Source organism: Rhipicephalus microplus, chromosome 4 (assembly GCF_043290135.1).
Source record: "Rhipicephalus microplus isolate Deutch F79 chromosome 4, USDA_Rmic, whole genome shotgun sequence".
NCBI classification, from domain to species: Eukaryota; Metazoa; Arthropoda; class Arachnida; order Ixodida; family Ixodidae; genus Rhipicephalus; species Rhipicephalus microplus.
In genome coordinates, this window is record NC_134703.1 from 141,895,577 (window position 1) to 141,922,933 (window position 27,357).

The window sequence follows — 27,357 nt, forward strand, 5'->3', positions numbered from 1 at the left end:
TGACAGACAACAGACTTTCAGAAATGTTCTCTCTCTCTCTCTCTCTCTCTCTCTCTCTCTATATATATATATATATATATATATATATATATATATATATATATATATATATATATATATATAGGTAACATATGTACGCTATTTCTCGAAGACCCGATTAGTGGAACCAGGTTTTTGCGGGATTTGTAGATGGAGATGTAGAGGGAACGTTTAAGCGTGAGCTACCAACTTGACCATATATTCCTGAAAACTTCTTTGTTACACAGCAGTTAAAACATTCAGGCAAATAAGTCTGTTTTCAAAAAGCAGCTGGCGCCATTCATATGGCAGTTTCAAAGGTAGAAATGTAGGTAAAAGACTATTGCGTTGCGGCCTTCCAGTTGCTGTTGCCGTAGTTGCCAGTGAGTTATGTAAGATGAACAAGTACAGCGTGGGCAACTACAAGGGTTTTCGAACTCTACCTGAGTTAGCGTAGCGTTGAGTATCCAGCCCTTTAGAATAAAAGATCAGGTCAAGTTTTCTCGGCTTCATGCATAGTTGAGTAAACACCCTCTCACAATACGGTCACATCAAGTGTGAGGCTTACGGGACGGCTTCATGCTTTCCCATATATATAGTAGAGTACCTAGTATACTCTAAATCGTTAAGCTCTTTTTCTGAAAACACACAACGATATTTCCATAACTTCATCAATAGGCATGGCGTTGTGCTCTCCCGTAGTAAAGTACAAAGTTCTATAAATCGTTGTTGTGTGCAGCTATGCTATAGCAGGGTGCCCGTTATTTTACGTGAAGGAACGCACAGGGTTCGTAATGCATTTGCTTAACCTTTCTCGACGGTGCAGGTCTTTTCTTTCTTCTCAGTGAACTGTATTACCACGGCCGCTGCCTCCGAATACATTCTGCACATTACGTGGTTCTGCACGACCGCTCACTAAGATTAAAAACGAAAAAATGCTGCCTTTTGGGTCACACTCAAACACAGACGTCAACGCTCTACTAACAGCTGCTGCCAGACTTGGTGCTATAAGACATGTAGAGGCACGCGCATTTGAAACAAGAAAATAGAGAAAGTAAAAAAAAAATGTTGACCCTTAAGTTTCACTTTTAATAGTTGACTGTGATAGTGACATCCTGTACCTAGTGCACACTGTTTATTCTATGAAATCTCTCGAGAGCAATAAATTGCTGTGGATTACTACAATGTAATGGACAAAGTTTAAAATGGCTAGTGTCAGTGAAGTTTTCGCCGTATGGCTGCATTCAGTGCAATGAGTAGCATTCTTTAAACCGCGAGAAATTATTCGCGCGAAATGGTTTCGAACATACCATGCAGATACGTGTTCTTATGGGACTACGCCCAGTAAACGTGCACGGGGCCGCGTACCTTTTGCAATGGGTGGCCGGCTTCAAATGACGATGTCTTCATGGTGAATAATCACACTTTCTGATCACTGATGGCAATGTACGCTTGCACCACGCAATATTACTGCGATATTACGTGAATTATGTATACAGGACACGTGCTTTTGTAAACCATGAAGTTGTTTTCAGGCAGCGGAAGTTATTTTCGCTAAATTTCCAAGCAGACGAGTGCCTGTGTGGTGTAAAATACCTGCTTGCTACGCGAGCGGCCTGCGTTTGATTCTCACTCAGACGAGGAAAGTTTTATTGTTGATTTTATGTGAGTTTTTCTTGTTTGTTTGTCATAGACAAGATGGTGATTTTTTCGCCCACAACCAATGACGCCGACACTGACTCGAGAATTTTCGTGAAACGAGCTTTTTTTTTCGTTGTTGTGTTAAAACACGGTTGTGGCGTGCGCGAAGCGTTGTACGCCATCATATGTGGACGTGTCGCTACATATAAGGGTGTTCTCTCAAAACGAAAGGTGTGAATATCAGGTACCACGAATTTTCGTGTGGCTCTGGAAGACGTTGAATTTTACTATCATGAAATACGAGAGAGTGGTTTCAGAAGGAAATACTGCGTCCAGAAGAGTGACAATAACATCCCCCCGAATTTTATTCACCCTCAGTTAGAGGCTCTTTAAAAAAAATCCTCAATACACACTCCTGTGTTTTTTAAACCACCTCGGTGCAACTTCATCTGGGGGAGCCGCAGCGGCAATAAGTCCAACCCGACAGCTATTGTTGTTTAGTGAGCACGCAACGATCCACACCTTTTTTTAGGACCTTGCTCGACAAATTGCTTACGTTCATGCCTTGTCCGGCGGTGGCGTGTACACTTTCCCGGTGATTTCAGAAATGCTCAATCGACGAGGCGACCACTCAAGACGCTGGCTCTCTGGTGATTTCTTTAATCTATATGTGGGGTTTCACGTCCCAAAACTATTATATGATTTTGAGAGATGCCGTAGTGGGGTGGGGGGGGGGGGGGTCCGTAAATTTATTTATTTATTATACCTCAAATGCACCAGCGGGGTGTTATTTGGACCATGTGGGGTTCTTTAACGTGCACACCATGGATGGATGGATGGATGGATGGATGGATGGATGGATGGATGGATGGATGGATGGATGGATGGATATGGCTGTACCCTTTAGATCGGGTGGTGGCTAACGCCATCAAGCAGTCATTTCCGCCTGAGGGGTGACAACTCGAGGCAGTATTGACGTCATGTATCAGGAGCACGTGTAGCCTATAAATCTCAAGCTAACCATGTCAGAGCCCGATACTTCTTCAAGATTTTTCCCCGCAGAGCAAAAACCGGCTGCTCGCGTGCTCTACAAAGACGTGGCTGCGGCTGTACGGAAGATTCCCGAGTTACCCGATCATATCCGAGCGATTTCCTCTAACATAATTCTTTTTGTGTATTTGGCGGAGAATTTATTTTTTATAAAGTGACCCAGGAAATTCCTTCAGTACAGTGCACTAGAATAATTATTCCATACTCGGCGACAATTTTTTTTGCATTGGAGCGAAGGCTATAGAGACAAACTGCGTAGATTCCATTGCCAGTGAATGTAGTTCCACAACAGCGGCTGTATTTTCATAGTGACGTAAAGACGTCCTTCTTTTATTTTCTACGTGAAGCTATTTGAGACAGGACACAGCTTACACTATTAGGATATACGTATTTTCGTTAATTTATTCGTTGGGACTTCGCGTTTTTGAACACGCGAGAAAATCTCGCCTTTTTATGTGTTCTTGAAACGAAAAGCCGCATATGCGTCTATACTCGTCGACAACTTTTTGTGGCAGCACAGCCCAAGGCTACGAAACCCTAGCACGCCCTTTTTTACGACGCTTCTGCATGTAGTCCACGAACGCTAACTTTTCTATACTGCGTAGCATAATGCGTAATATAAACAGAAAAGATGTAAATGTTACGGTCAGGATTGTTCGCATTACTGTTAGAAAGGATCCCTCGTGTAAGTTTTTCGTTCTTTGCTGTTTCGAGTTTTCTGCTTTTCTGGTGCCATTTCACTTTTTCTCTGCCCCGGTAAACAGCGATGGCGTCACTCGGTTGCAGCAAGTTCACATGGAAGCTTGTGGGCGAGTTGGAGTGCGTGTTCGTGAGGCGATCTGTATTCATCGAACAGAGAAAAGCGAAGACAGTGCTGCATCGTGAAATGTTCTGTTTTCCGCATATGCAATCGCCGAGAATTTGTGTGCGATTGATATCAGCGAAAGTGGGACTCTAATCACTCTAGCCACCGAAAAAGTGACACCGGCGACCTGCCAGTCTTCAGCAACACCAGCGCTGCTTGGAAGAAAACATGCGATTGGAAACTGTACGTAAAACTAACTGAGAGTTTTAGTGCTGGGTACCCAAGCGGCTTGCGTACCAAGGACGTTGGAGCGGCAATTTCGCGCATGCGCGGAACCCCAAACAGATGCGTTTCAAGATCGCCGGGGCACTGGGGCCATGCGTCCGTGCGGCCATAACGCTGCAACCATTGACCTCCTGGCGGAGATAAGCTGCCATGGCACACATGCTGGCACATCACGGAGGAAGGAAAGGTAGGAGAGGGCATGCCCAGCTGGCGCAGGGCGTAAAAAATGTGGCGGAAATACGTCACAGCAGCCATATTCAGTGGGAACAATGGCGGCGCTTTGTTATTGTTGATGTAGTACAGTGCTACCCTCTTCTAGTACACTGTAGCGGTGTAGCAACGTTCAGGCGGTCCAGCGGCGGTGTGCGCGTTTTCGTGGGCATCGCACCTAACCGTGGCGTACTGCAGGTGTTCGACAGCATCCATTCTTTGTACCGCATTGTTATCTACGCGATTTTCCTGAGGTGGTACTTGTAACCAGGTGTCTGAACTAAACCACGGAACGAGCGCGCGTATACGTACTCCGAATTTGCAGCGTCCGTGAAAACTGTGTCTAGCCTACAGCCTGACCGAAAATTTCATAAAGCCTAAAAAGAAGCGCAAAAGGGGGAAAGAGTAATCTGAAAGAAGGTGTGCGAATTTCGGTGCCTAGTTCGTCGCGCGGCAATGTTCGAAATATCATCTTTATTTTCACAAAGAACACATAAAATTAAAAAAAAAACTTAACGTCCAACTTGCCGTGTTTATCGTAAACACCGACAGTGCAAAAGTACAACACCCATACGCAGAGATTCCGTCAACCGTATCGCGGCAGGACAGCGTGTTGAAATCTGTTCCGTTGTTTGCGGATAGCGCCGGCGCACGCGGCGCGCTGGCCACGTGCATTTTGAGACAGAGAGGGAGTCGCACCTTCTGCTTCGCCTTCATATGTTAACAAGAGAGGAGAATTGGTCCAGTCAATATGACTTCCGGCTTCATTGTTATGGTCCAGTCAATATGACTTCCGGCTTCATTGCGGTGTCACGCACTAACCCTAAATCGCACACCACACACTGCTACGGGTCGCCACTCTTCCCAACCAGGCCGAACTCCCCCTTCCCCACACATGCAACCCCCAGCACTCCCGTCTCAGTGATGATGATGACGCCGTCACGTAGTGCCCTCTCTCGGCCAAGTCCCGATGATGATGATGACGCCGTCACGTAACGCCCTCTCTCGGCCACCCTCACAGGTCTCCCCCCCTCAAAATGTGAAGCCACCACTACACATCGCCTGCAGCGTCATGGTATAGTGTCAGCTGATCTGCGTGTCTCACACCGTGGCGACGAAAGTCATTCTGTCCTACACGTCTCACTGCCCGAAAGGGACCCGAACGCCAGGGTGCAAGCTTCGAGGAGAAGCCCTTGGTGGCATCGCTGAGGGAGTGGCTTTCGAGCAGAACAAGATCACCCTCCTGTATTGTCAGTGGCCGCCTGTGCTCGTCATAGCGAGTCTTCTGGGCGCGCCACATGTGGTTTTGGTGTGTCCTGGAGAAGTCAAGCACCTCCTGCAGACACTTGGAGACCTCAGTAGCAAATGCACGGTATGCTGTCGCAGGAGGCTCCGCGTCGTCTTTGGCCTCAGCCTGTGTCCGTGGGGTTCTCAGCTCCCGGCCATAACAGAGGAAGGCAGGCGTGTAGCCCGTGACAACGCTTTCAGCCGTGCGCATGGCCAGGGCTATTTCAGGGATGTGCTGGTCCCAGTCTTTGTGGTTGGAACAATAAGCCCTAAGGCACTGCTTGATAATGCCATTGTGGCGCTCCACCATTTGCCCGGCAGGGCGGTAATGAACAGTGTGTCGATCTTGTATGCCCCAATGCTCAAGGAGGCCCTTCCACAACCTGCTTACAAACGGCTTTCCATTATCACTTGAAATGGAGACAGGTGTGCCATGTCTGCAAAAAACCTGGATCATGCAGGCCACCACACTCTTGCTGTTTGCTGCCCGTAATGGGAAAAGCTCAATGAACTTGGTGAACTTGTCAATCACCACGAGAAGGTACTTGTGGCGTCGAGGCGTCATAGGCAAGGGCCCAATTATGTCTACGCTGAGCTGTTCCATGAAGGCAGTGGCCCATTGACTGCTCATCAGCCCTTGTGGCTTCTGCCGCTGGGCTTTGGTGCACTGACAAACCTGGCAGCATCGCACATACTTGGATATGTCCGAGCGCATACCCAGCCACACGAAATTCTGAGAAATGCGTTTGAGGGTCTTGAAAAAGCCAGAGTGGCCGCTAATCGGGTGGTCATAGTACAGTCGCAGGACCAAGTTGCAGAGATGATTTGGTAGCCAAGGTACTTTCCTGTTCCCTCGGTGCTGTACAAGCAACCCACTCTCTTCCATTTCGGTCGTCTCCTCCAGGTCTTTGATCAAAGGTTGATCACTGTCAGTGGGCGGAAGCTTCCCTCTCTTCATCACAGTTCGTAGTTTTGACAGTATGGGGTCCTGCTCTTGTTCCTGGGCGAGCAGCCCTGCACCAATCAAGACAGTAGTGTCGTCCACTTCAGATGCTACAGCAGCTGCCTCAAAGCTGATTTGTGGGCTGGGCTCTGGAACAGCCATAGGGAACAGCGTCTCGTGTAGACTCGGGCTTGGAACTTCCTGGTGCTGAAGGGGAGCTCTGCTCAAGGCGTCGGCTGGCACATTTGCAAGACCCCGCCTGTGCTTGATCCTGCAGTTAAAACCTCGCAGCCGCGAAACCCAACGCTTTACACGTGGTGAGGCCTGGTCTGTAGTGAACATCCAGGACAGTGAGGAGTGATCACAGTATATCTTAAACTCGGTGAACTCAAGGTATGTCTGAACTTGTCCACTGCCCACACCACCGCCAGACACTCCCATTCTTGCACTGTATAGCGCTGCTCTGCCTCAGTGAGGACCCTGCTAATGAAGCTTATTGGACGCAGTTGAGCATCACTCTCGGCTGTCTGCAGAAGCACCGCTGCAATGCCGACTCGACTGGCGTCTGTTTCCACCACGAATGGTCTGTTGAGGTCCGGTAAGTTTACAACAACATCGTCGGCCAGGGACTGCTTAAGTGCTCTAAAGGCTTCCTCTTGCTGCAGCTCCCACCGCCAACGTTGGTTTTTCTTAAGGAGTTTTGTGAGTGGACGTGCAGTGATAGAAAACTGAGGTATGAACCCTCTGTAATAGCCTGCTAGTCCCAAGAAGGCCTGCAGCTGTGTTTGAGTGTTGTTGGTTGAGGATAGTCCAGCACCGCTCGCACTTTTTCCTTGTCCGGCCTACACTGCCCGGGCGATATTTCATGGCCAAGGAACTTCAGGTATTGACAGCACACGTGCACCTTCTCTGGGTTAATGGTCAGCTGTGCCGAACTTATCCGCTTCAGCACCTCCCGAACATGCTCAAGATGATCCTCTAGGGTCTCCGAATACACCTGGACATCATCAAGAAACGCCATGGCAAACTTGTGATTAATTCCCTCCAGGAGTCGGTCCATCAGGGTCTGAAACGTGGCAGGACCTCCGGCAACTCCAAAAGGCATTCTCATGAACTCGAAGGTTCCCCGATGGCAAATGAACGCTGTCTTTGCAATATCCTGCTCTTGAACAGGGCTTTGAAAAAAAAACCCTGTGAAAGATCAAAACTTGAGAACCACCTGGCTCGTCCCAGCTGTGACAGCAACCAATCAGTCCTCGGCATGGGGTAGACTGGCACCTTAGTGCGTGCATTCAGCTGGCGGTAATCCACAGCCATGCGGTAGCCACCAGACTTCTCAGCCAGGACTGGAGCACTGGCATGCTGACTTTGGCTAGGGCGGATGAGGTTCTGTGCCAGCAGGTCTTGAATGCACTTGTCCATGATGGCCTGCTTCTTGGCATTCACTGGTCGCAGTTTGCAACGAACAGGTGGGGTGTCTCCCGTGTCTATGCGATGCTCTGCCAGGGATGTGCAGCCCAGAGTTGTGGTGAATATTTGGCTAAACTCTTTTAAATGTGTTTCATGCGTGGGTCTAGGTCCGACGTGTGGCCGGGAATGATCCCATTGCAGGCTGCAGTCGCCTCTGGCACACTGGCGCACACACTGGCATCGCCCTCAGCAAAAATGCAGCACAGACTGTCTACAAAATCATCCACTGCATCTGGCTGTTCCTTAACGGCCTTGACAAAGGGCACAATGCTTTTTGGTTCTGTGCCGACAGTCCACCCACCAAGTGACACGTGCAGAGAGATGCCACTCACCGTCAGGAAATCCCTACCAAGGACAACGTCACGGCACAGGTCAGGAACGCACAAAACTGCTGTCTGCGGCAACCGGCAGCCCACTCGATCTGGCACTTCAGAGGCATGGTTGACTGCGACCAGCCTGATGCCAAACGCAGCACGCGTACGTCTGCCTTGGGTTTGGCTCCAGAAGCTTGGGCCGCCGCCGCGGCGTGCGGTCCGAAGAAGCTTACACTTGAGCCTGTATCTAGCAGGGCCTTGAACGTCGACGACCCGATACGGACGTCGATAAGGGGCTCTTTGCCACCGGCTGTGGTCGCTACTTGGTGTGCACTGCCGTAGGGGCCCGCCGGGGCAGCACCTACTGCCACCGGTTTCCCGGGCACTGTGCTTGCATGTGACCCGATCGCTGGCACCGGAAGCAAACGGGTGGCCCCATTCGTCGACCCGTGGCACAGTTACGAGATATGTGGCCGAATCCACAACAGCGATGGCACTGCACACGCATTGCTCCACTCGCGGACTCCTGCCGCGGCATCGGTCCCGGCCCGTAGGGTGAGAACGGAGGCGCTGTGTCGCACGAGTACTGTCGGTCCCGGCAGTACGACGGGTCTAGCGCAGCTGGATGCATTGGCCAGTGATAAGTCGGCGGTGCCGGTGGGGCAGCAGCAAACGATACGAACGACGCCGTCGCCATACTGTTCGGCTCCGGCAGTGAGTGATGGTCGGGGGCCTGACTAGGGCGGAACGCCAGATCTCTGGCTACTTGGTTGCTCGGAAGTGGCGGTGGTCTGTACTGGAGGCGACGCCAAGCCCGCTCCATTAGGCCATCGGCTGCCTTCACCAACTCGGCGAGGTCGTTGTAGGCATGCCCCTCCGCCAAATCTTGCAACTGAGGGTGCATCTGCCTCAGTACGCGCTGCACCTTCTCGGCTTCGGAGACCTCTTCCCCGATGCGGTCGTAAAACGTAGCGATCGCATATATAAACTCTTTCAGATTTTCTTCCGGGTGCTGCGTGCGCTGTTCGAGCTCCGCCTTCAGGCGACGCTTCGCGTCAATCGACGAGAACTCGGAGCGGAAGGTGGCTCCCATGAGCCGAACCCGCGCACGAACCGCCACCACACTTTTCGCCACCCTCGAGGGCAGCCGGTACCACGTGTGTCAGTCGCTTATCGGCGGCGACCCCCGTCACGAGGCAGAAGTTTTCCAAACGTTCAAGAAACTCCTACGGCGACTGCAAGTCTCTAGCACCGGAGTAGCGGGGGAGGTGCGCACCGGCGAGCCGAGGCGCAGAGTCGTCGGTGGCCCGAAGGACCGCGCCAGTGTTAGCGATCGCAGTCCATGCTCCCACGTGCGGAGCCGTGGGCAGCGGCGTCGCCATTACTCGATCGCGCACGACCGCCGCGATTCGTTCGCGCTCCATGGCGGAGCCATCGGTGCCCAGAACAACTCTTCAACGACACCTTGGAGCCTAGGCATGTCGTCCGCTGCTGTTGTCGGGCCTGAAGCCATCCCGGACGAGCCCCCACTTGTCATGCGCCAACCCTAAATCGCACACCACACACCGCTACGGGTTGCCACTCTTCCCAACCAGGCCGAACTCCCCCTTCCCCACACACGCAACCCCCAGCACTCTCGTCTCAATGATGATGATGACGCCGTCACGTAGTGCCCTCTCTCGGCCAAGTCCCGATGATGATGATGACGCCGTCACGTAGTGCCCTCTCTCGGCCAAGTCCCAATGATGATGATGACGCCGTCACGTAACGCCCTCTCTCGGCCACCCTCACAGCGGCTTCACAACGAGTGACATCAGGGCCTCTCCTACCTTTCATTCCTCCGTGTGGCGCATCATGTTGCCTGAGACGTCACCCACCTTCACGGCGAGCAAAGCCAAGACTGGCCAGTGCCACCACTTTGACTTTTAATTTAAGCACAAATAGTATAGTGGATAGCTACTATACAAGTATCATGGCACAAAGGCGCCAAATCTCGGACAGCATGGATCGGCCGCCTTCTAAGGTCCACCTTCGCAGAAACTCACGGTATCCGCACTGCGGATATTCTAGCCGTCGAGTTAAAATAAGCCAACGGGCGAGCTCCAATAGCGATTACATTGTTCCGGCCAGATTACCAAAGCTAGAATGGCCTGAAACATAGAAAACAAAAATATGCCAGCCCCCGACCAAGAGAATAGGTGGCGCCATCTAGCTTGGCCATAGTGCACTGGGCTATCACAACATTGTTATTGCAAAAACATTGTACATTGTAAGTCTAGTGCAAAAACTGTGCAGCGGCGTTTTTACAAACGAGTTACTTTTTAAATTATTTTCACCTCAAAAACATTGCGCGTAAGTGAACATGTTCATGACTGTGGTTGTGCGAAGTATCACAACATGTTGACACCATCGTTGCAGTAACCGTCTATTTTCCCCTTTTTTGCATATACCAGGATACTATTATTCTGCAACTGGGATTCAATCCTATGTAAGTTAAATGCAGTTGAAACGCAATTAGCATCACCATTTATGTCTTGCGAAAAATTTGGAAGACGCACGTTTCGGTAAGACGGTAAGCGCAAACCAGAGGGAAGTGGTTATAAAAGGGAAAAGAAGAGAAAAGTGAGCCCCTTGACTGTCTGCATCAGGATGCGACACCTCAACAGTAGCTCACAAGGGATGGGGTGAGGAGGGATTAAAAGGATAGGATTAAAGGTATATATATATATATATATATTATATATATATATATAATTCACGATAAGGAACGCCGTCACGCTTCTTCGCTGATGGAACCCGCAAGGCGTCCGTCGCGGCCAGCATCGATCCCAGCACCGACGGATGGCGTCCAGGCCTCCGTTGTGGTTTCGGGGAACTTGCCCAGGGACGCGACACGTCACGGCAACCATGCGCACGGGCCTCTCTCACCTAGGGATGGCGTACATGCCTCCTCCATACCTGGCAACCTGTCGGCGCTTCAAGCACCCACCGTGTACGGCGTCGAGGCCTACCCGGCGGCGCAACACCGCTTCATCTACGCCACAGTACCAGGTCACAACTCATCACACGGGTTCCGCTTGCCTGGGAACGTCGTTGACGCTTCCAGCGCCCTGGAACCCATGTCCACGAATCCGACCACAGCTGGATTTCCAAGGGACGCCGTCCACGCGTCCTTGGTCAGGAATTGTACCACCTCGAATACCGCAGTCACTGTATCCTCCGCAGAGGCGGGCCTTGGCTTTTCGTGCGGATCACACGACAGCGCAGCGGAGCTGCAGCATACCATCGCGCAACTCCGTGTCACGACCAACGCCCTCATAGCGTCGAGTTCCAAGCTATGTCCTGCCATCTTGCCAACATTGTGCGCACTCAATGCCATGTTGGCTGCGGCCGCCGCACAAAACTTCGAGGTAAGCTCGCCCGAGAACCGTCGCAATCTCCGGCGTTCTCTCGCGGAGGTATCGGAGCAAGTGAACTGCTTGGCGGGGGCACATTTCGGAGTTCTGCCCGCCGTCCCGCCATCGCCGATTTCCTTCGCGCTACCGGAATTTCGCGGCTTCCAGGACGACGCCGAGGAATGGGTGGCAACCGTCAACGCTCTCGGAACGACTGAAGAGCACAAGAGGGACATGGCCATAGATCGCCTGCGGGATGCTGCCGCAGCATGGCACAGGTACGAAGGCGTCAGGCAGCAGTCCTGGGCAGAATGGAGTGCAGCCCTGATTGCCGCTTTCGGACGGATTTCCTGTGACTCCAGCAAGTCCAGCTCGATCTTTCCCGAGGCCGAGGATGGAGCCCAGGCAGCGCCCCGCCTCGAGGCTGCAATCGTTCGTTGCAGCTCGTCAACGGAATGCTGCCAGGAGTTCCCTGCTGCTGACCCTGACCGAAGTGGCTGGAATCCTACACTACAGGTCCCGGACTCTGCATCGGTATTCGACCTGAAAATACCGCCACCAGACCTTCGTCCGGAGATACGGCCCTCGCGCTCGTCGTCTGAGGACATCGAGGCACTCAATCCTATTGTATTAGACACAACTGAACCCTACCAGACCACGATCATGCTCAGCCACGCAGACACTCGGCTACCAAGGAACGTTTCCTTCGAGAAAGCCCAGATACCTAGCTACGCTGAGGCCACTGCCATCGAGAACTTGCCGAGGACCAGCCCTCCTGCTGTTTCCTCCCAGCATACGATGTTTGCACATGACAGTTCGCCAGAAGCCACCGGCTCGACTACGTCTGGGAGTTCTGCTGTGGTATTTATGCCCAACCATGAGCTGCGTCCCATCTCATTTCAAGAAATGGCCCAAACGTCATCATGGCTGCCTCGCAGGGCATCCCGCTGCAGTTCAGTCCACCAGCGACGGTGGGACAAACACCAGCGTTTCCAGGTTACTCTGCGACCTTGCCGGAACAGTCAGGGCCGTCCACCTGAACTGCATTCTACGAGTTGTCAGGAAACGTTGCATCATGGACGAGTTCGACCTCGGCGACAAAGTCAAGCCCACCCACCAAAAACTTTACCGCCAGCTCCGCGCGCGCACAGGACCCAGTCTCCATCACGACACGGTGAACGACCCAGACGACATAGCCAGTGTCGGCCGCCGGAGCCAATTTCGACAAACTTCCAGCGTGGTCGAGACCGACCACGACGATGTAGCCAACCTCGCCCACCTGAAGCACTGTCAACTGCTGCAGCTAGCCTTACCTACCAGAACATTGTCGTTTGGCCCAACGACAATGCTAGCAGTCATGGCCGAGTGTAATGACGAAAACCGAAACTGGAACTCTCTCTGGCACAGACTCGCATGCTAGGAAGGAAGAGGAGGAAGACGAAGCAGAATAAGAACAGCCGGCCTGCAGCAAAGGCGTTGTGTCTTATTTCTCTCGTCCTTACAATATATATATATATATATATATATATATATATATATATATATATATATATGAGAGAGAGAGAGAGAGATGCGCTGGGACAGCGAGCGAGGACATATGAGGGGATTGGAGAGATAGGAAAGATGGAAACACGGTCACAGGAGTCCGATGACGGGGCACCACTTGCGAGAGCTTTTGTCGGCGTCAGGAGATGGTGTAGAGCAAGTCCAGTCGGCCAGAGCTACACTGTCGTCGAAGATCGGCGTCAGGCGATGACGTAGGGCCAGCCCAGTCGGCCAGAGCTACGCTGACGTCGGAGATCGCGAGCGCACAACCGGTCGGCACGGAATCCAGTGAGCGAGCCCCAAAACGCAAACCGGTATCCGGTAACACGTTAACATAAGGAAGTATACGTACAAGCTAAAAGTTGCTCAGAGTTACACGTTACACCGTTGTTCTGTTGTCGCGCTTGTCGTACTAGGACCGGCCGTCTGGATTGCTTGGCATCGACGGTGCCGGCTTCAGCCACTAGTGCGGCGCATACGAAAAAGTTTTTTTGTGTGTTGATAATTGTAATAATATTAAAATGATTTATTGAAAGTAGTTTACTTCATGTCACTATGTATGTGTAATTTAACATTTTAAATCTGAAAAATAATTAACCAATACTTACGCGACAAGACGCTATGGCGCTGTGAGCGTATCTGACCTTCATGAATGATGCGGCTCGCGTTTGCGTTCCAGTTGGGTATGGGTTAAGTACGCAACGCCACGTGCCACCAAGACCGCAGCGCCCCAAGAGTTTGGGTACCCAGCACTAAAACTCTCTATAGACCCTTTTCCTGAATTGCGTTGCATACGTGGTTGGTGTTGTGGCTGCCTAATAGTATTAATACAATAACGTTCAAGATCGCGTGCCGTGACACTCCTCCCGTCGGCGTCTACGGAGGGAGCCGTTCCTTGCGCTTTGTCTGGGCAACAAACGTGTTCATGTATATTACCTTGTTGACTGTGCAAAAACAGCGTTCTTGACCGAGTAGAGATTGCGTTTTACCTACTTGGATTCACGAACATCAGACGCCCGTGCATAACCGATAGAGCCCAGATTTCTGTTGCCCGTCGAGATATATATATATATATATATATATATATATATATATATATATATATATATATATATATATATATATATATATATGTATATATATATATATATATATATATATATATTGAAACGAAGATGCGCGAGCCAACATGGCGCGGAAGCGTTCTAGGCCTGTCTCAGAATTACGCTGCTATTTCACAACGCCATTTCACCTCATCTGTAAATAAACACAGTTACTCGTAACAATATATATATATATATATATATATATATATATATATATATATTTATATATATATATATATATATATATATATATATTGGAACGAAGATGCGCGAGCCAACATGGCGCGGAAGCGTTCTAGGCCTGTCTCAGAATTACGCTGCTATTTCACAACGCCATTTCACCTCATCTGTAAATAAACAGTCACTCGTAACAATATATATATATATATATATATATATATATATATATATATATATATATATATATATATATATATATATATATATATATATATATATATATATATATATATATATATATATATATATATATATATATATAACGCGCGCGTCTCCAGGAAGTTCTTGCATCTCTAAAAGAATGAAAACAATGGTGCCGACCAAATATGGCCAAGTGCGGCTTTGCGTTGTTCGAATCGCCCCAGTACTTGCGCTCGGCCGTACCTTTTTTTTTTAACAAATTTCAACGCTTCAAAAAAGCAGCAATATTCCTGTTCAAGAAAACGAAGAAGCTCCGTGGTCTTTCCCTTAAAAAATGAACATTTTATTTATTTCCTCTCATATATATGTAATACTTGTAGCATTATGGTTGTGCGAAAAGTACATGTTCGATGCGCTTGCGAAACCAAAATCGCGCGAAAACAGACGACTTGGCGTAGTAACACATGCGCAGAAGCTCCGCCTACGCAGCTTTGGGTGTGCTGCCACCGGAAGTTGCGCCGAGCATAAACGCTTTAGGGAAGAAACTCCTTATAACGACACCCGTTCGTCTCCCGTAGTATGTAACAAGTATAACATTTTGACCTTCAAGGTGGTGCCGGTGAGAGACTTCTTCAGTGCGTTGTTGAACAACAAAAAATAGTGCTCAATGTACATGTCAATGGCTGGTAATGGAGAATGAGAGAGAGGAGCATTCGGCTTTTAGTTAACGCGCAGGCTGCTATTACTATTAGCAGCCATTGGCCTGTACATTGAGCGCTATCTGACAAGAAAGGGTTGCTACGTTATACTCGCTGGGTGTAACCTCCTTAGCTTTAGAAAGGTTTAGCGAGCGCTGAGCCGCAGTGCCATGAATACAATGAACTTGTATATACCATGAATGAACTCGAGGTGGTTAAAAATGGGAAGTAGATACGAAGCGCAAGCCGTAAGAAAGCAAAAGCCGAATTCTCCGCCTCTCATTTCACATTAGCAGCCACTGGCATGTACATTGAACACTATCTGACAGGAAAAGGTTGCTATGTTATACTTGCTGGGCGTAACCTCCTTGATTTTAGAAAGGTTTAGCGAGCATTGGGCCGCAGTGCCATGAATACAGTGAACTAGTATATACCATGAACTCAAGGTGGCTGAAGGTGGAAAGTAGACCCGAAGCGCAAGCCGTAAGAAAGTGTGCGTGTGCCACCTCTCGTTTAGTCCTTGGAATGTCCACTGAATGGCGGTTCTTCTATATGGGAAATAAATGATGAAAAGATGCGAGATGGTGGTACTTGGAGTGTTGAATAGATGGACGAACGGACGGATAGACAGATGCATGGATGGACGCATGAACGGACGCAGGGGCGGCTGCATGGACGAACGCAGGGACGGGCGCACGAACAGACGCACGCAAGGACGGGCTGATGGACGCATGGACGGTCACACTGACGGACGCATGGACGCACGGAAGCAAGAACGAATGGACGGACGAATTCTTCGCCCCACTCTCCATCATTCACATCGTGCATATGCTGCCATTTTTTTTTTGTTTTTCGTGGGCGCTGCCATCTTGTTAGCGGGCGGCCGTTTTCTGTTCTGGCAACCCATCTGACATGCGAAAAGCTCACTGTTTGCATAGAAGATTAGCGTGCAGCTGTGGTTTTATCGTTCGCCCCTGGTTTTTACTCGGTGAATGTTGACAGAAGTGATGCAGGCTCTTTGAGAAATTAGTCTATGAGACGTTCTGACGAGGTTCAAATCGTTGAGGGACAATCTATTTTTTATACAGCGCCGCGAAAGAGTCCGCCACGTTCACAGCACCGACTTTGAGTATATTCATAGCATCTACTTCCTGCTCTAAAAATGCGCAGTATTTTTAGGTCTTTCTTTTTCAGAATGAGCAACAACACTTCGAGAGCATAGCGAATATCTTTGTTGAGCTTTAGTCATCCGCTCTTCTAAGATCTGTTTATTTACGCCACGCCATCGCATCGGCTACCGCTCTTGCATGAAGCCGTGCATTGGAGTGCAGTGGTTCGTCTTCACTTCGTGCCACTGCTGTTTTTTATTAACTTCGCACTAACTATTGTCTAACTTGTTTCTCAACTCTGAAGGAGTGAGTGTATCTTGCTCACTAGTTTCTTTTTACGAGTGTGCACTTGAATACAGCTCTTACATCAAACGACGCTGACGTGCCTGCACATCCCCTTTTTATCTTTTTTGGCGCAGTGCTTTCCAGTGCACGGATAAGCAATACTGCTGTCACGCAGATAATCAATGTAGACGATTGGGCCAGTTGGTGATTCATAATTGAGTAATATCTTGCGATTGAGAACAAGGATGACAAGTAAACTGGGACCTGCGCAGTCCAGTTTCGGGTGCGCGGCTTGTACACTGACGCCGTCCGGAGCTGCTATTTAGCGTTGGCTACAAGCTTTCGTTGATGCTTCAATTATAGAACAAAAGACCCAGCCTGTGGTATGACTGTGCTTGAGAACATCACGGTGTCGGTCACTGCTCATTTTCTGCAAAAAGCAGTGATTGAAGCAATTAACTGGCCATGCACCTCAACAAGTGACTCGGGCTCTTCTTCCGCCTCGATCGAGCCCAATCTGGATCGATCTTTCTATTTGCCTTTTTTGTAGCTGTTGACATATTTATTTATTTATTTCACAATACTGCAGGCCAATGTGCTGGCCCAAGCAGGAGTGGATACATCCAAACGTAATTGTAGAAAACAACAGACAACAATACAAAAGAAACAAAAGGTTAGGAAAGAAGATGACGCTCAAGGTCACCAAGAAACTTATTAGAATGAAAGATGTCACACGGCAAACGATTCCAGTCATCGACAGTTCTAGGAAAAAAACTGTATTTAAAAGCATTTGATCGGGCAAAAATTGGGGTAAGAGCATGTTCATGACCATGACGAGTACGTCGTACTGAGAGCGGTTTAACACAGTCAGGGAGATCAATTTTTACAATACCACACAAACAATTGTAAAGAATGGAAAGACGACTGAACTTTCTCCGAGCTTCTAAAGTAGAAATGTCGTTTAATTGCATTAAGGTGGTCGGGGAATCAAGCCTGCGATATTTGCCAAAAATAAACCTTACGGCCTTTCTGTTAATACGTTCCAGATTCATAATATCTTTCTTGGTATGCGGATCCCAGATAATAGAAGCATACTCAAGCTTAGAACGAACACAGCCATTATAGGCTAGAGTTTTAGTACGCGAGGGTGCAGATGCTAGTTTTCTTTTTAGAAACCATAGCTTACGTAATGCGCAATCTGCGGAAATGGGTGAATCACCGCCGACAAATTTAACGCAGATAGCTCTTTATCACGATCTTAAGTGCACTTGTATCGCTGCACAGCAGACTGTTTGGTGACCAACGCTTCGTTGGCACAAGCTCTTGCTTCATTAATCGCCGCCGTGGTACTGTGACCTGCGATAGAGATGTTACGTGATGCTGTTTATCAGGGAAATATTGTCATCGTTGGAATATCTGTAGGCTCCGATCCTTCCGTTCATAGCCGAGGTTGAGCATCGGTGTCGAAGTCGTTGCGGTTCTTTCGCCTGAGAATAAAGCGCGAGACAGACGTGCGATTTTCTCTGCGATTCGGCGTGCGGTGCGACGATGCGACTGCCGGAGTGGTGACGTTTCGTGACGTATCTCCGCGTCGCACCACCGCATAGCCGGTGCGGCAAGCATCAAACCGGCCAGATATTTTTTGTCGCAGCATCGCACCGCCGCATGGCAGCAGCCAATCACAGCGCGAGCATACGACTGCGTCATGATGCTAGCGGCACCATCTCCCTGTCGCCGCTCCCATCACCCGTGGTCCAAGGCTCTAGGCGAGTCGATGGAGCGGTGCGAGCGTGGATTTGCTGACATCGCCGACTGCGGCGGCGTGACAAACATCGAGAACATTTCCCTGGTGACGTGATATTATTCTGGATTGAATAAAGTGATGCTTGAAGTGTACCTTTTCCGCACGACAACGCCTGTTTTGAAACCACTAGCGAGATCGGAGTTCGTGAGCAGCGATGCAAGGTCATTTCGCAGGTAAGCACAGCTACCAGCGTCTTTCCGCTGGCTCGCTTCGCTAGCACCTTTGCTCTTCACATCGATGACATCGATAAAGTAATAATGTATGCTAACGCATTGCATACGAGCGCAATGCTTGATAGTGTTGTCTAAAACAAGCACTCGATGACGAGCTCGCGTGTGAACGGCGCAGGCACCGGCCGGCGCCCGCGATGCTAGGCCTACCTGTCGGAGTCGTAAATTATCAGCTGTTGCCGTGGTTACGACGTGCTTGTCGTTCCCGAATGCAATTTATTAATTATTTTGAGGTGGGGGAATAACGCGTGGCTGTGTAATGTTGTTTGTTTTGAGCCTCTTTACGAGGATACCAAGTCATGCCGAGGCGCCGCAGGGGGGTGGAGCCTGCCGCTGATAGCTTCTTCGCCCCCGTATGTCCCAAAACGTCGCATGTGGCATGCCGCACCATGCGACGCCGCACACCACATCGCACGGAAAATCGCACGTCTGTCTCGCGCTTTAGTGCTCTGAACATACGCGAGTACCTGCGGAAGGTACGAAGTCTTTCCTGTTTAAGTTTGCAAGTCATAGAAGCCGCTGCTCCTCGTCAACAGGAAAACGATGCAACTTGAAGAGTCCACAGCCACAAATCTCCAGTCTGGTGACGCACATGGCATACTTCTTTTGGGTGCAGTTGTTACTGCACCCAAAAACAGCGCAGTAGTTCCCTGATGACCAATTCCAGACCATAATAGCAATGAAGAAAAACAAAATCTGCCGCTTGGCTTAATACACGGCAATTTGCTCGATAACACCACACATACCAGCATCAACACACACACACTCCAAGCCGTCGCCCGCATTTCAGAGAGGAAGAATGCGTAGGTTGCCAGACCGGACTTCCTCGCCCGATGCAAAGGTCTGTACATGAAGCGCTGATAGTCTACCCCCGTCTCTTTCCACAGCGTTTCGAGTCGCGCACCAAATCAGGCTACTTCGTGTAGTGCTACATGTGCAGAAGCTCCGCCTCCACAGCTTTCCCTTCAGTGCCAAGAAAAGTTGTCACCGAATATAGTATCTTTAAAATAAGTGAAGAAATATTACTGTGAAGACGCCTACGCAAATGCCTCTCTGCGAAACGTACGCAGGTAGTTGGTCACGAGATGATGCACGGATACGACGTGAATGGCATACTCCTGGACGCCCTCGGCAGCCGCATTCTCGACACGGACAGTCTGTCCGCACAGCAGTACCAGCTAAGGGTGCTCTGTTTGCGTCAGGCCTACAAGCAGGTAAGGCAGCAGCCATCGCTCACTCTTGTGGTGCACGTTAGAGGGAAGAAAGTTATTCTTAGCCACTCTACAACCTTGGTGCTCTTCCATCTCTATTATCAAAATAAAATTTTCAGGCAAATTTGGTCAGCGTGTAATGTTCTTAGTTCATGATGCTATAGCTTCTTTTCCCAATTCTCGTGTCACTCGTAACACTACTGTTCGATCAGTACACTGCCTTTCACAACATCGCCCTTCGCAACATTGCCTTTCGCACTGTCTTTTCAATTATGTTTTTCTCGAATTTTCCAACAGCTCAGGCGCTACCGGGAAGTTATTGTGGGGCGGGTACCGACGTTGTACTAAATCTTCATTTCAGTGCTAAAGAAAAGGTGAACGCGTGACAGGCAACAGGACAATCGTTTTAATAATAACCTCTTTATTGTCTTTGGTTATACTGCAATGTACAGGGTGTTTTTATAATAGTTAGGCACTTCTCATCTTCGCAACTAATTTCTAGGCCAAGGTGGACATACTGTTTAGATTACTCAGGAATGATTACTAAACAAAGAAAATCGCACCATATCCACGGAATGAATGAAGATTAGTGGGCGAAGCTCGAGAGAGGGGAGATCATCGGTAAACCGTAACTCTCCCATGAAAATTTAGCCCATTACATCATTAGAAAGACGTAAAGAGTAAGCCTGCACGCATATTATACTAATCGCCTTTTATTTTGCTTTTATTCGTTTGTTTGTTTTTTGTTTCTTCGTTCGTTCGTTTTATTTCTTCGTTGTCACGGTGGCTAGATTGCGAGGTCCCTTTATTATTATGTTTTCATGGTCCGTGAAATGAAGTGAGAGAGGTTCTTGTACTGGCTGCAGTGGAAAGTTTGCAAACACTAAGTCTATATATGCACGTCCCTTGAATCGTAGTAGGTTGCATATGGACACATTTGAGTACGTATTTTGAAAGCATGTGCTGCACAATGCAGTCATTGGCAGTGAGTTCCATCCGTACGTTCGTCTGTCCGTCCGTCCATCCGCGCGTCTGTTAGTCAGTCCGTCTGTCAGTCACTCACACTAGCGCCACCTGCTGAGTGAGTCATACAACTCGGTGGTTACGAACCGGTCACAGAAGATATGCATGGACAGACCCAAGGCTTTGGGAGCTTCGCCCCTAAACTATTCAAATTAGCTTTCGCATTATCAGTTTTAGGGTGTTTTTCATATTGCGAAGTTGTTCTACGTCACAAATTATGGCGAGCCTAGTTTTTAAAAATCGGCGGTAGATCCATCGTCGAATTTGCAGACCGCAATGCCGGACAAAGAGGAAATGAACGCACCGGGTGCGCCGAAAGGGAGGTGCCTGTGCTGTGCCACGCGCGAGTTTTCCCTTAACGCAATTCAAATGATGGCGCGTCGCGCGAGAGATGTTGTGTCATGCTAGCAGAGCACATCATTCTTCGCACGTGGTGTGCAATGGTTTTCTCCTTCTTTGCAATCTTAACTTCATTCTGCAAGTTGCAGGGCTCGAATATTATGGTGAAAGGCCGATGTCCGGTCACCTGGCAAGGTGCCGCCTACATGTGGCGTCTCCCGGATAAAAGAGCTTTATGAGCCCTGGAACGTGGAGAGCCTCTGCACGATGCGCGAAGAGTGAGTATGTGAAACGGAGCCAGATTATAGCCTCGCGCACCACGGCGGTCTCGCTCAGATTACGTCAAGGGAAGTTCGCGCGTGACGCAGCACAACGACCGCCCTTCTGGTAGCTTTTGGCGCATCCGGTGCGTTCAGTTCCTGTTGCTCCGGCGTCGAGGTCTGGAAATTCCACGATGGATCTTTGAAAATTTGCTTGACATTTTTTTATCTTTCAAAGCTATAGCTCGCCATACGCCCCGCCGCGGTGGTCTAGTGGCTAAGGTACTCGGCTGCTGACCCGCAGATCGCGGGTTCGATTCCCGGCTGCGGCGGCTGCATTTCCGATGGAGGCGGAAATGTTGTAGGCCCGTGTACTCAGATTTGGGTGCACGTTAAAGAACCCCAGGTGGTCAAAATTTCCGGAGCCCTACACTACGGCGTCTCTCATAATCAAATGGTGGTTTTGGGACGTTAAACCCCACAAATCAATCAATCAATAGCTCGCCATAATTTGTGACGTAGAACAACTTCGCCATATCAACACTGCAACCACCCCAAAACTGATAATAAAAAGGCTTATTCAAAACTTCTGACTGGTCTAATTAGTGGCAAAATCTTTCCGATTTGGCCTTTAAATTGACTGCGAAGACGATAACTACCTACCTATTATAATTTTAAGAAAAAAAACTGTATTGCTCAAAAAAGAACACCCCGTATGCATAGCAAGTGAACGGAGCTAAGAACGCACTTTTTCTGCCATATTTCATGTCACCATATTTTTTAGAGTTAAAATCAAGATGTCTAGTATTGTTGGAGTGGTCAAAATTTCCGGATCCTTTAACTACGGCGTCTCTCATAATCATATGGTGGTTTTGGGACGCTTAGCTCCACGTATTACATTATTATTATTGCCCAACAAGGAGTACATGTTATGTATTTGGTAAGGGTGTGTCAATAGTTCAGTTCAACACCGAATCAATCGTGAATAGAATAGTTATGATACCGATACGATTACAAATATGAATCAAGCACTATTCGAATAATTTATTAATAGTAATGCAACCATTTCGTAACAGTTATGTTTTATAACGTCTAACTTGCAAAAAATACTCACAAAAAGTTCAACAAGGCGATACTACGAACAGGCAAGAACAACTAGAAATATGTAAACTAATGTAAGGTTGTACACACCAGCGACTAAAGCATTCGAGATATTTAGTAACACTAGATTGATATACAGCAGAGACTACAGCATTCTCAATGAGGCTCCTTGTCCCGAGCCTTTAAATAAAACTGACCCAGAACAATTAAGCAATGTTGAACCGAACACCATTATATCAGATAAGCATTTAATGTTAGAGATAAAAAACCACATCATGGCCTTAGTAGCAAAGGAAGGTAAATATTATTGTTGAATACATGACCTCGAAAAAAATTTGCATGAACGTGACACTTGCGTCTGGTGTTAGTCGTGCAAGCGTGTACAAAGTAACACTTCTGTAAGCTAATGCAGCCGTAACCCCACCACCCCATCAGCAATTACACGGCGATGATGGCGTACAGAGGCGACACGTTTGCTTCGACGAAAAGGCGGTTCTAAGCAATAACGCCTTCATCCAGCGATAAGAAAAGTGTCGATAGTCACTTAAAATCTGACGCTGCATGTTATCTCGGTAACCTCGTCGTTAAAAGTAGTAAAAAAGACCCCTCGCTGTTTGAGCGCTTTGTTAATACGGTGTTTCCTCGTCCGTACACCTTATTTAGAAATATTAGAAAAATCCTCGGTGTTTCAAATATGCAATACTATACGATTCATTATTTGAAGTTTTCTAACATTGGCACACGTCTAGTGTTTCTATACGGTGTTTAGAAGAAGCTACCATTTGGTGTTATGAAGAAAGCCTGTTTTGTTGTTGTTGTTGCAAGAGAATGAAGACAGGTCATGCATCAAAACTAGCTCGAATAAAATGCATTCACATGTGCATTCCTTTCGAGCACACAGACATATCGTTCCTTTGGAGGCCTTTTATCGCGCCAATTTTGAGCATCATATAGGAGCAGCACGGCGGCACCTACAGCAGCACCGGCAATACTAACGCTTGATGGTGTGTCCGTTTAAATGCTAATAAAAGTGACACTGAAAATTCCGCGTCCACAATTTTTAAAGGTGATAATTGTGCTATCAAGCAGCTTGATGAAGCTGTACATGGTCGGTGGCCTGTGGGCACCACATTTGAGAGATGTTTGTTTGCAAGGGCAGTGGACGAGGTGGGCCCAAAAGCACTCTCACTACAGGGTACGCAAAGTTTTTTCAGTGATACATACGTTTATGATTTTATGCTTGTCAAAAACAAAACATTTGAACAGCCAAAATTCCAAATCACGCTGCCATCCAAGTTTACACTATCAGTAAAGCCATATGTGGTTGCTAAGTTCAGCAATTGCTATGTGTTTGTATTCTTTGCTGGGATTAATTTTATTTGGCCCAAGAACCGGGCATCCGACTGTTGCAGTGAAACCAAAATGACGATGCTCATACGCGACAACGATGATGATGCATAACCAACGAATTATGATGGTGACAATGTACAAATAAATAGAATGGGTATGATAAATGTCCACAGAACAGCGCTCTCAGGTGGCACCACTGCCTTACCCAATCGTTTTTACGCATCTCGTAACCCTGCAATCGGCTAACAACTGAGTAGTTTGTGGATAAGCATAACGCCCTTTTCACTGGACGCCTGTCCCAGGTGGAGTCGGAAAGAGCCATGGTCCTGGTTGACGACAAGGTCGACTCTGAGGGCTTCGCGGACTTCACGGGCCTCCAGCTGGCGTACTCGGCGTACAGGCGCCTTCAGCCTCGTGAGCGACTGGCCGTGGTGCCTGACGTGGGGCTCACCGCCGAGCAGACTTTCTTCGTGGCGCACTGCCTGAAGTGGTGTGACCTGATCGCCAAGAGGCAGCCCACGAGCCGCTACTGGCCCGGCCGCTCTCGCTGCATTGTGCCACTGCGAAACATGCCCGAGTTTGCGGCCGCGTTCTCCTGCTCCAAAGGGGCGCCCATGAACCCCAACTCGAAATGCTCGTTCTGGAAGTAGCAGTAGGTGTATGCAACGTGGACACTCTGCAGCGTCATCGTGTGTTGGGACACAGTGCGATATGTTTGCAGCTATCGTATAGTGAAATGTAGGTGTTGTAGGGATCGAATTTGACGACTTGTATCACGCAAATGTTGGATACTGCAAAATGAAACCAATGAAACCATTTCGTACAAATGCGCGCTTGCTAAATAAAAAATGTAGGCTTGGTCTTGGGTTTTATTTGAAACGCAAGTTCTCACTCATATATATATATATATATATATATATATATATATATATATATATATATATATATATATATATATATATATATATATATATATATATATATATATATATATATATATATTGTTACGGTGCATCATCGACAGGAGCAAGCGTGGCACTTAGCGAAGATGAAGAAGACGCCTGTGCGTTAGGCGCTTGCGCGAGAGGCAACTCAGACATTTTGTTCGGCTGCCGATTCTCGGTGGACGCTATCCTGTGAGCCAAGACCTCCCCCCGTCACATTTGGTGGAGGTGCTGGGTAACCGCCTCGCAACGGAACTTCGCAGCGGCCGACGTTTGAAGGGTCATTCCACAACGATGACGGAGAGTACGGCGTCTGCATCTGCTCCTGGTGTTCCTGCGGCCGGAGATGATGCGGTAACTACATCTCCTTCTGCGACCACACACTTCGTGCTCGAACCCCCGCGGGATCCTGGCACGTTCAGCGGTTCCGGCGATCCAGATGAAGTTGACGTTGAAGATTGGCTGGCAGAGCACGAACGTGTGAATACTCGATACCGATGGGGCCCGACTCTTATGCTGGCAAACCTGTTATTCTATCTTAGAGGAACCGCCAAATCGTGGTATGAGAACGATTAAACAGAACTTGAGAGTTGGGCAGTGTGCAGGGAGAAAATGTTGGACCTGTTCGGAAAGCCGATTGGAAGAAAAATGGCCGCGAACAAAATGCTCCCGTCTCGGGCGCAGACCTCGACCGAGTCTTACGTCTCCTATATAGAAGATGTGTTGTCGTTGTGTCGCAAAGCCAATGCCGAGTCCGGAGGCTGACAAGGTCGGGCATATTCTTAAAGGGATTGAGGATGACGCATTCAACCTCCTCATCTGCAAAAATTGTTCTACAGTGGACGCCATTATAAAAAAATGTTGGCGCTTTGAGCAAGCGAAGAGCCGGCGGATTAACAGCGTGTTTACCCGCTTTCCGAATACGGCTGCAACATCATCTTGCGAAGACCGTGCAAGAACACAGCCACCACCTCTAGATTCATCGGATCAGGTGACCCGAATTGTACGGCGCGAACTTGAAGCCATTGCCTCTGCTCCGTCTCACACCGCTGCAAGTGACACGACCCCACTCACTGCTAACACGGTTCAAGCCATCATCCGCCAAGAAATCGCCAGCATAGGTATTCCCTCGGTGTGCGCTTTGCCCAGCCCGCAGCGAGCTTCATGGCATCCACCCTCGTCCTATCACGAGCAGCAGTTTACGGCCCGATCTCGTGACCCTGCTGCGTATAGAACCGTCGACAATCGACCAATTTGTTTTCATTGCCACCGTATTGGTCATGTCGTCCGTTACTGCAATTACCGCTGGTCCTCGCCACCTCGGACTTCATCTCAACCTCACTACCGACAGGACAGCACCCGCTTCGCGTCTGCCGCGCAGCCTTCTCCGCAAAACAACTACAGAAGGTTCAACAGCCGATCTCCGTCACCGCATGGTCGTCAGTGGCGTTCGCCTCCAGGACGTCGCCAGTCGTCTCTCTCACCACAGACTCGCAGGCCGTCGTCCCCATTCAACCCCGCTCCTGCCTACGCGGAAAACTAAACGGTGCAGCGTTCGGAGGTGACGCTGCATTTCCGACTCCCTCCACAAATCCTCTCTTGACGCTTCCGACGAGACAAAATTTGTTAAACGTTGCCGTTGACGGTGTGGCTATTTCTGCCCTTATAGATACTGTAGCGCACATTTCTGTAATGAGCGCGAACCTTCGCCGACCCCTACATAAAGTGCTCACGCCTGCCGCTTCCCACAAACTTCGTGTCGCTGATGGGAGGACCCCTGATGTTCAAGGGATGTGCACGGCCCGTGTGTCCATTGCCGGTCATCCTACATAAGTTCAGTTTGCCGTCATTGAAATGTGTCCTCATGACCTAATACTTGGTTTGGACTTCCTGTCACGTCATTCTGCGCTCATTGATTGTGCCACTGGTGCTCTTCAGCTTGAACTGCCGCAGTTTGCCGATTTTCCAGCTGACTATTCTCCCCGTTTATGCTCTCGTCACCACAATCGCTTGCCTCCGCAAGCTGCTACATATGTCACTTTGTCGTGCTCACGTCATGTGCCCGATGGTGACTACCTCGTAACTCTTATAGTCGACGTACTGATGGCCCGAGACGTCGCCCTTGCTCACACTGTTGTCGCCATCGCTAATAATACAGTGGTTATACCACTACTCAACATGAGTCTCTAGACTCAAGTTATTCCGCAAGACATGTGTTTGGCCGCCCTATCTCCACTTGACAGCTGCAACGTTACTGGTTTGGACACCGATACTACATCCCCCTGTCTTGGCCGCAATTACACTCTGCCTGCAGATGACATTAACAAGGTGATTGCTCCCGACCTCACTGCAGTGCAAGCTGCCAGCCTCCGTAGTCTGCTAACATTATATACAGACGTTTTCGACTTTGACCACCGCCCCCTCAGCCAAACAACTGCAGTGACTCACCGGATCAACACTGGTGATGCCAGTCCTATACGTCGGCATACATATCGCGTATCTCACAAGCAACGCCAGGTAATTCAAAATGAAGTGGATAAAATGATTACAAAA

The 27,357-nt window shown here is 48.8% G+C and overlaps 1 protein-coding gene across 1 annotated transcript in view; it reads left to right on the plus strand.

Moving 5' to 3' along the window:
• LOC119182263 (neprilysin-1) overlaps positions 1 to 24,732 on the plus strand; it is a 111,213-nt gene extending 86,481 nt beyond the window's left edge. The window contains exons 9-10 of the mRNA XM_075891973.1: positions 19,647 to 19,790; positions 24,163 to 24,732. Of these exons, the coding sequence (XP_075748088.1) occupies positions 19,647 to 19,790; positions 24,163 to 24,510 (492 nt within the window). The 3' untranslated portion in view covers positions 24,511 to 24,732. The remainder of the gene's footprint in view (positions 1 to 19,646; positions 19,791 to 24,162) is intronic.
• Positions 24,733 to 27,357: the final 2,625 nt, after the last annotated feature.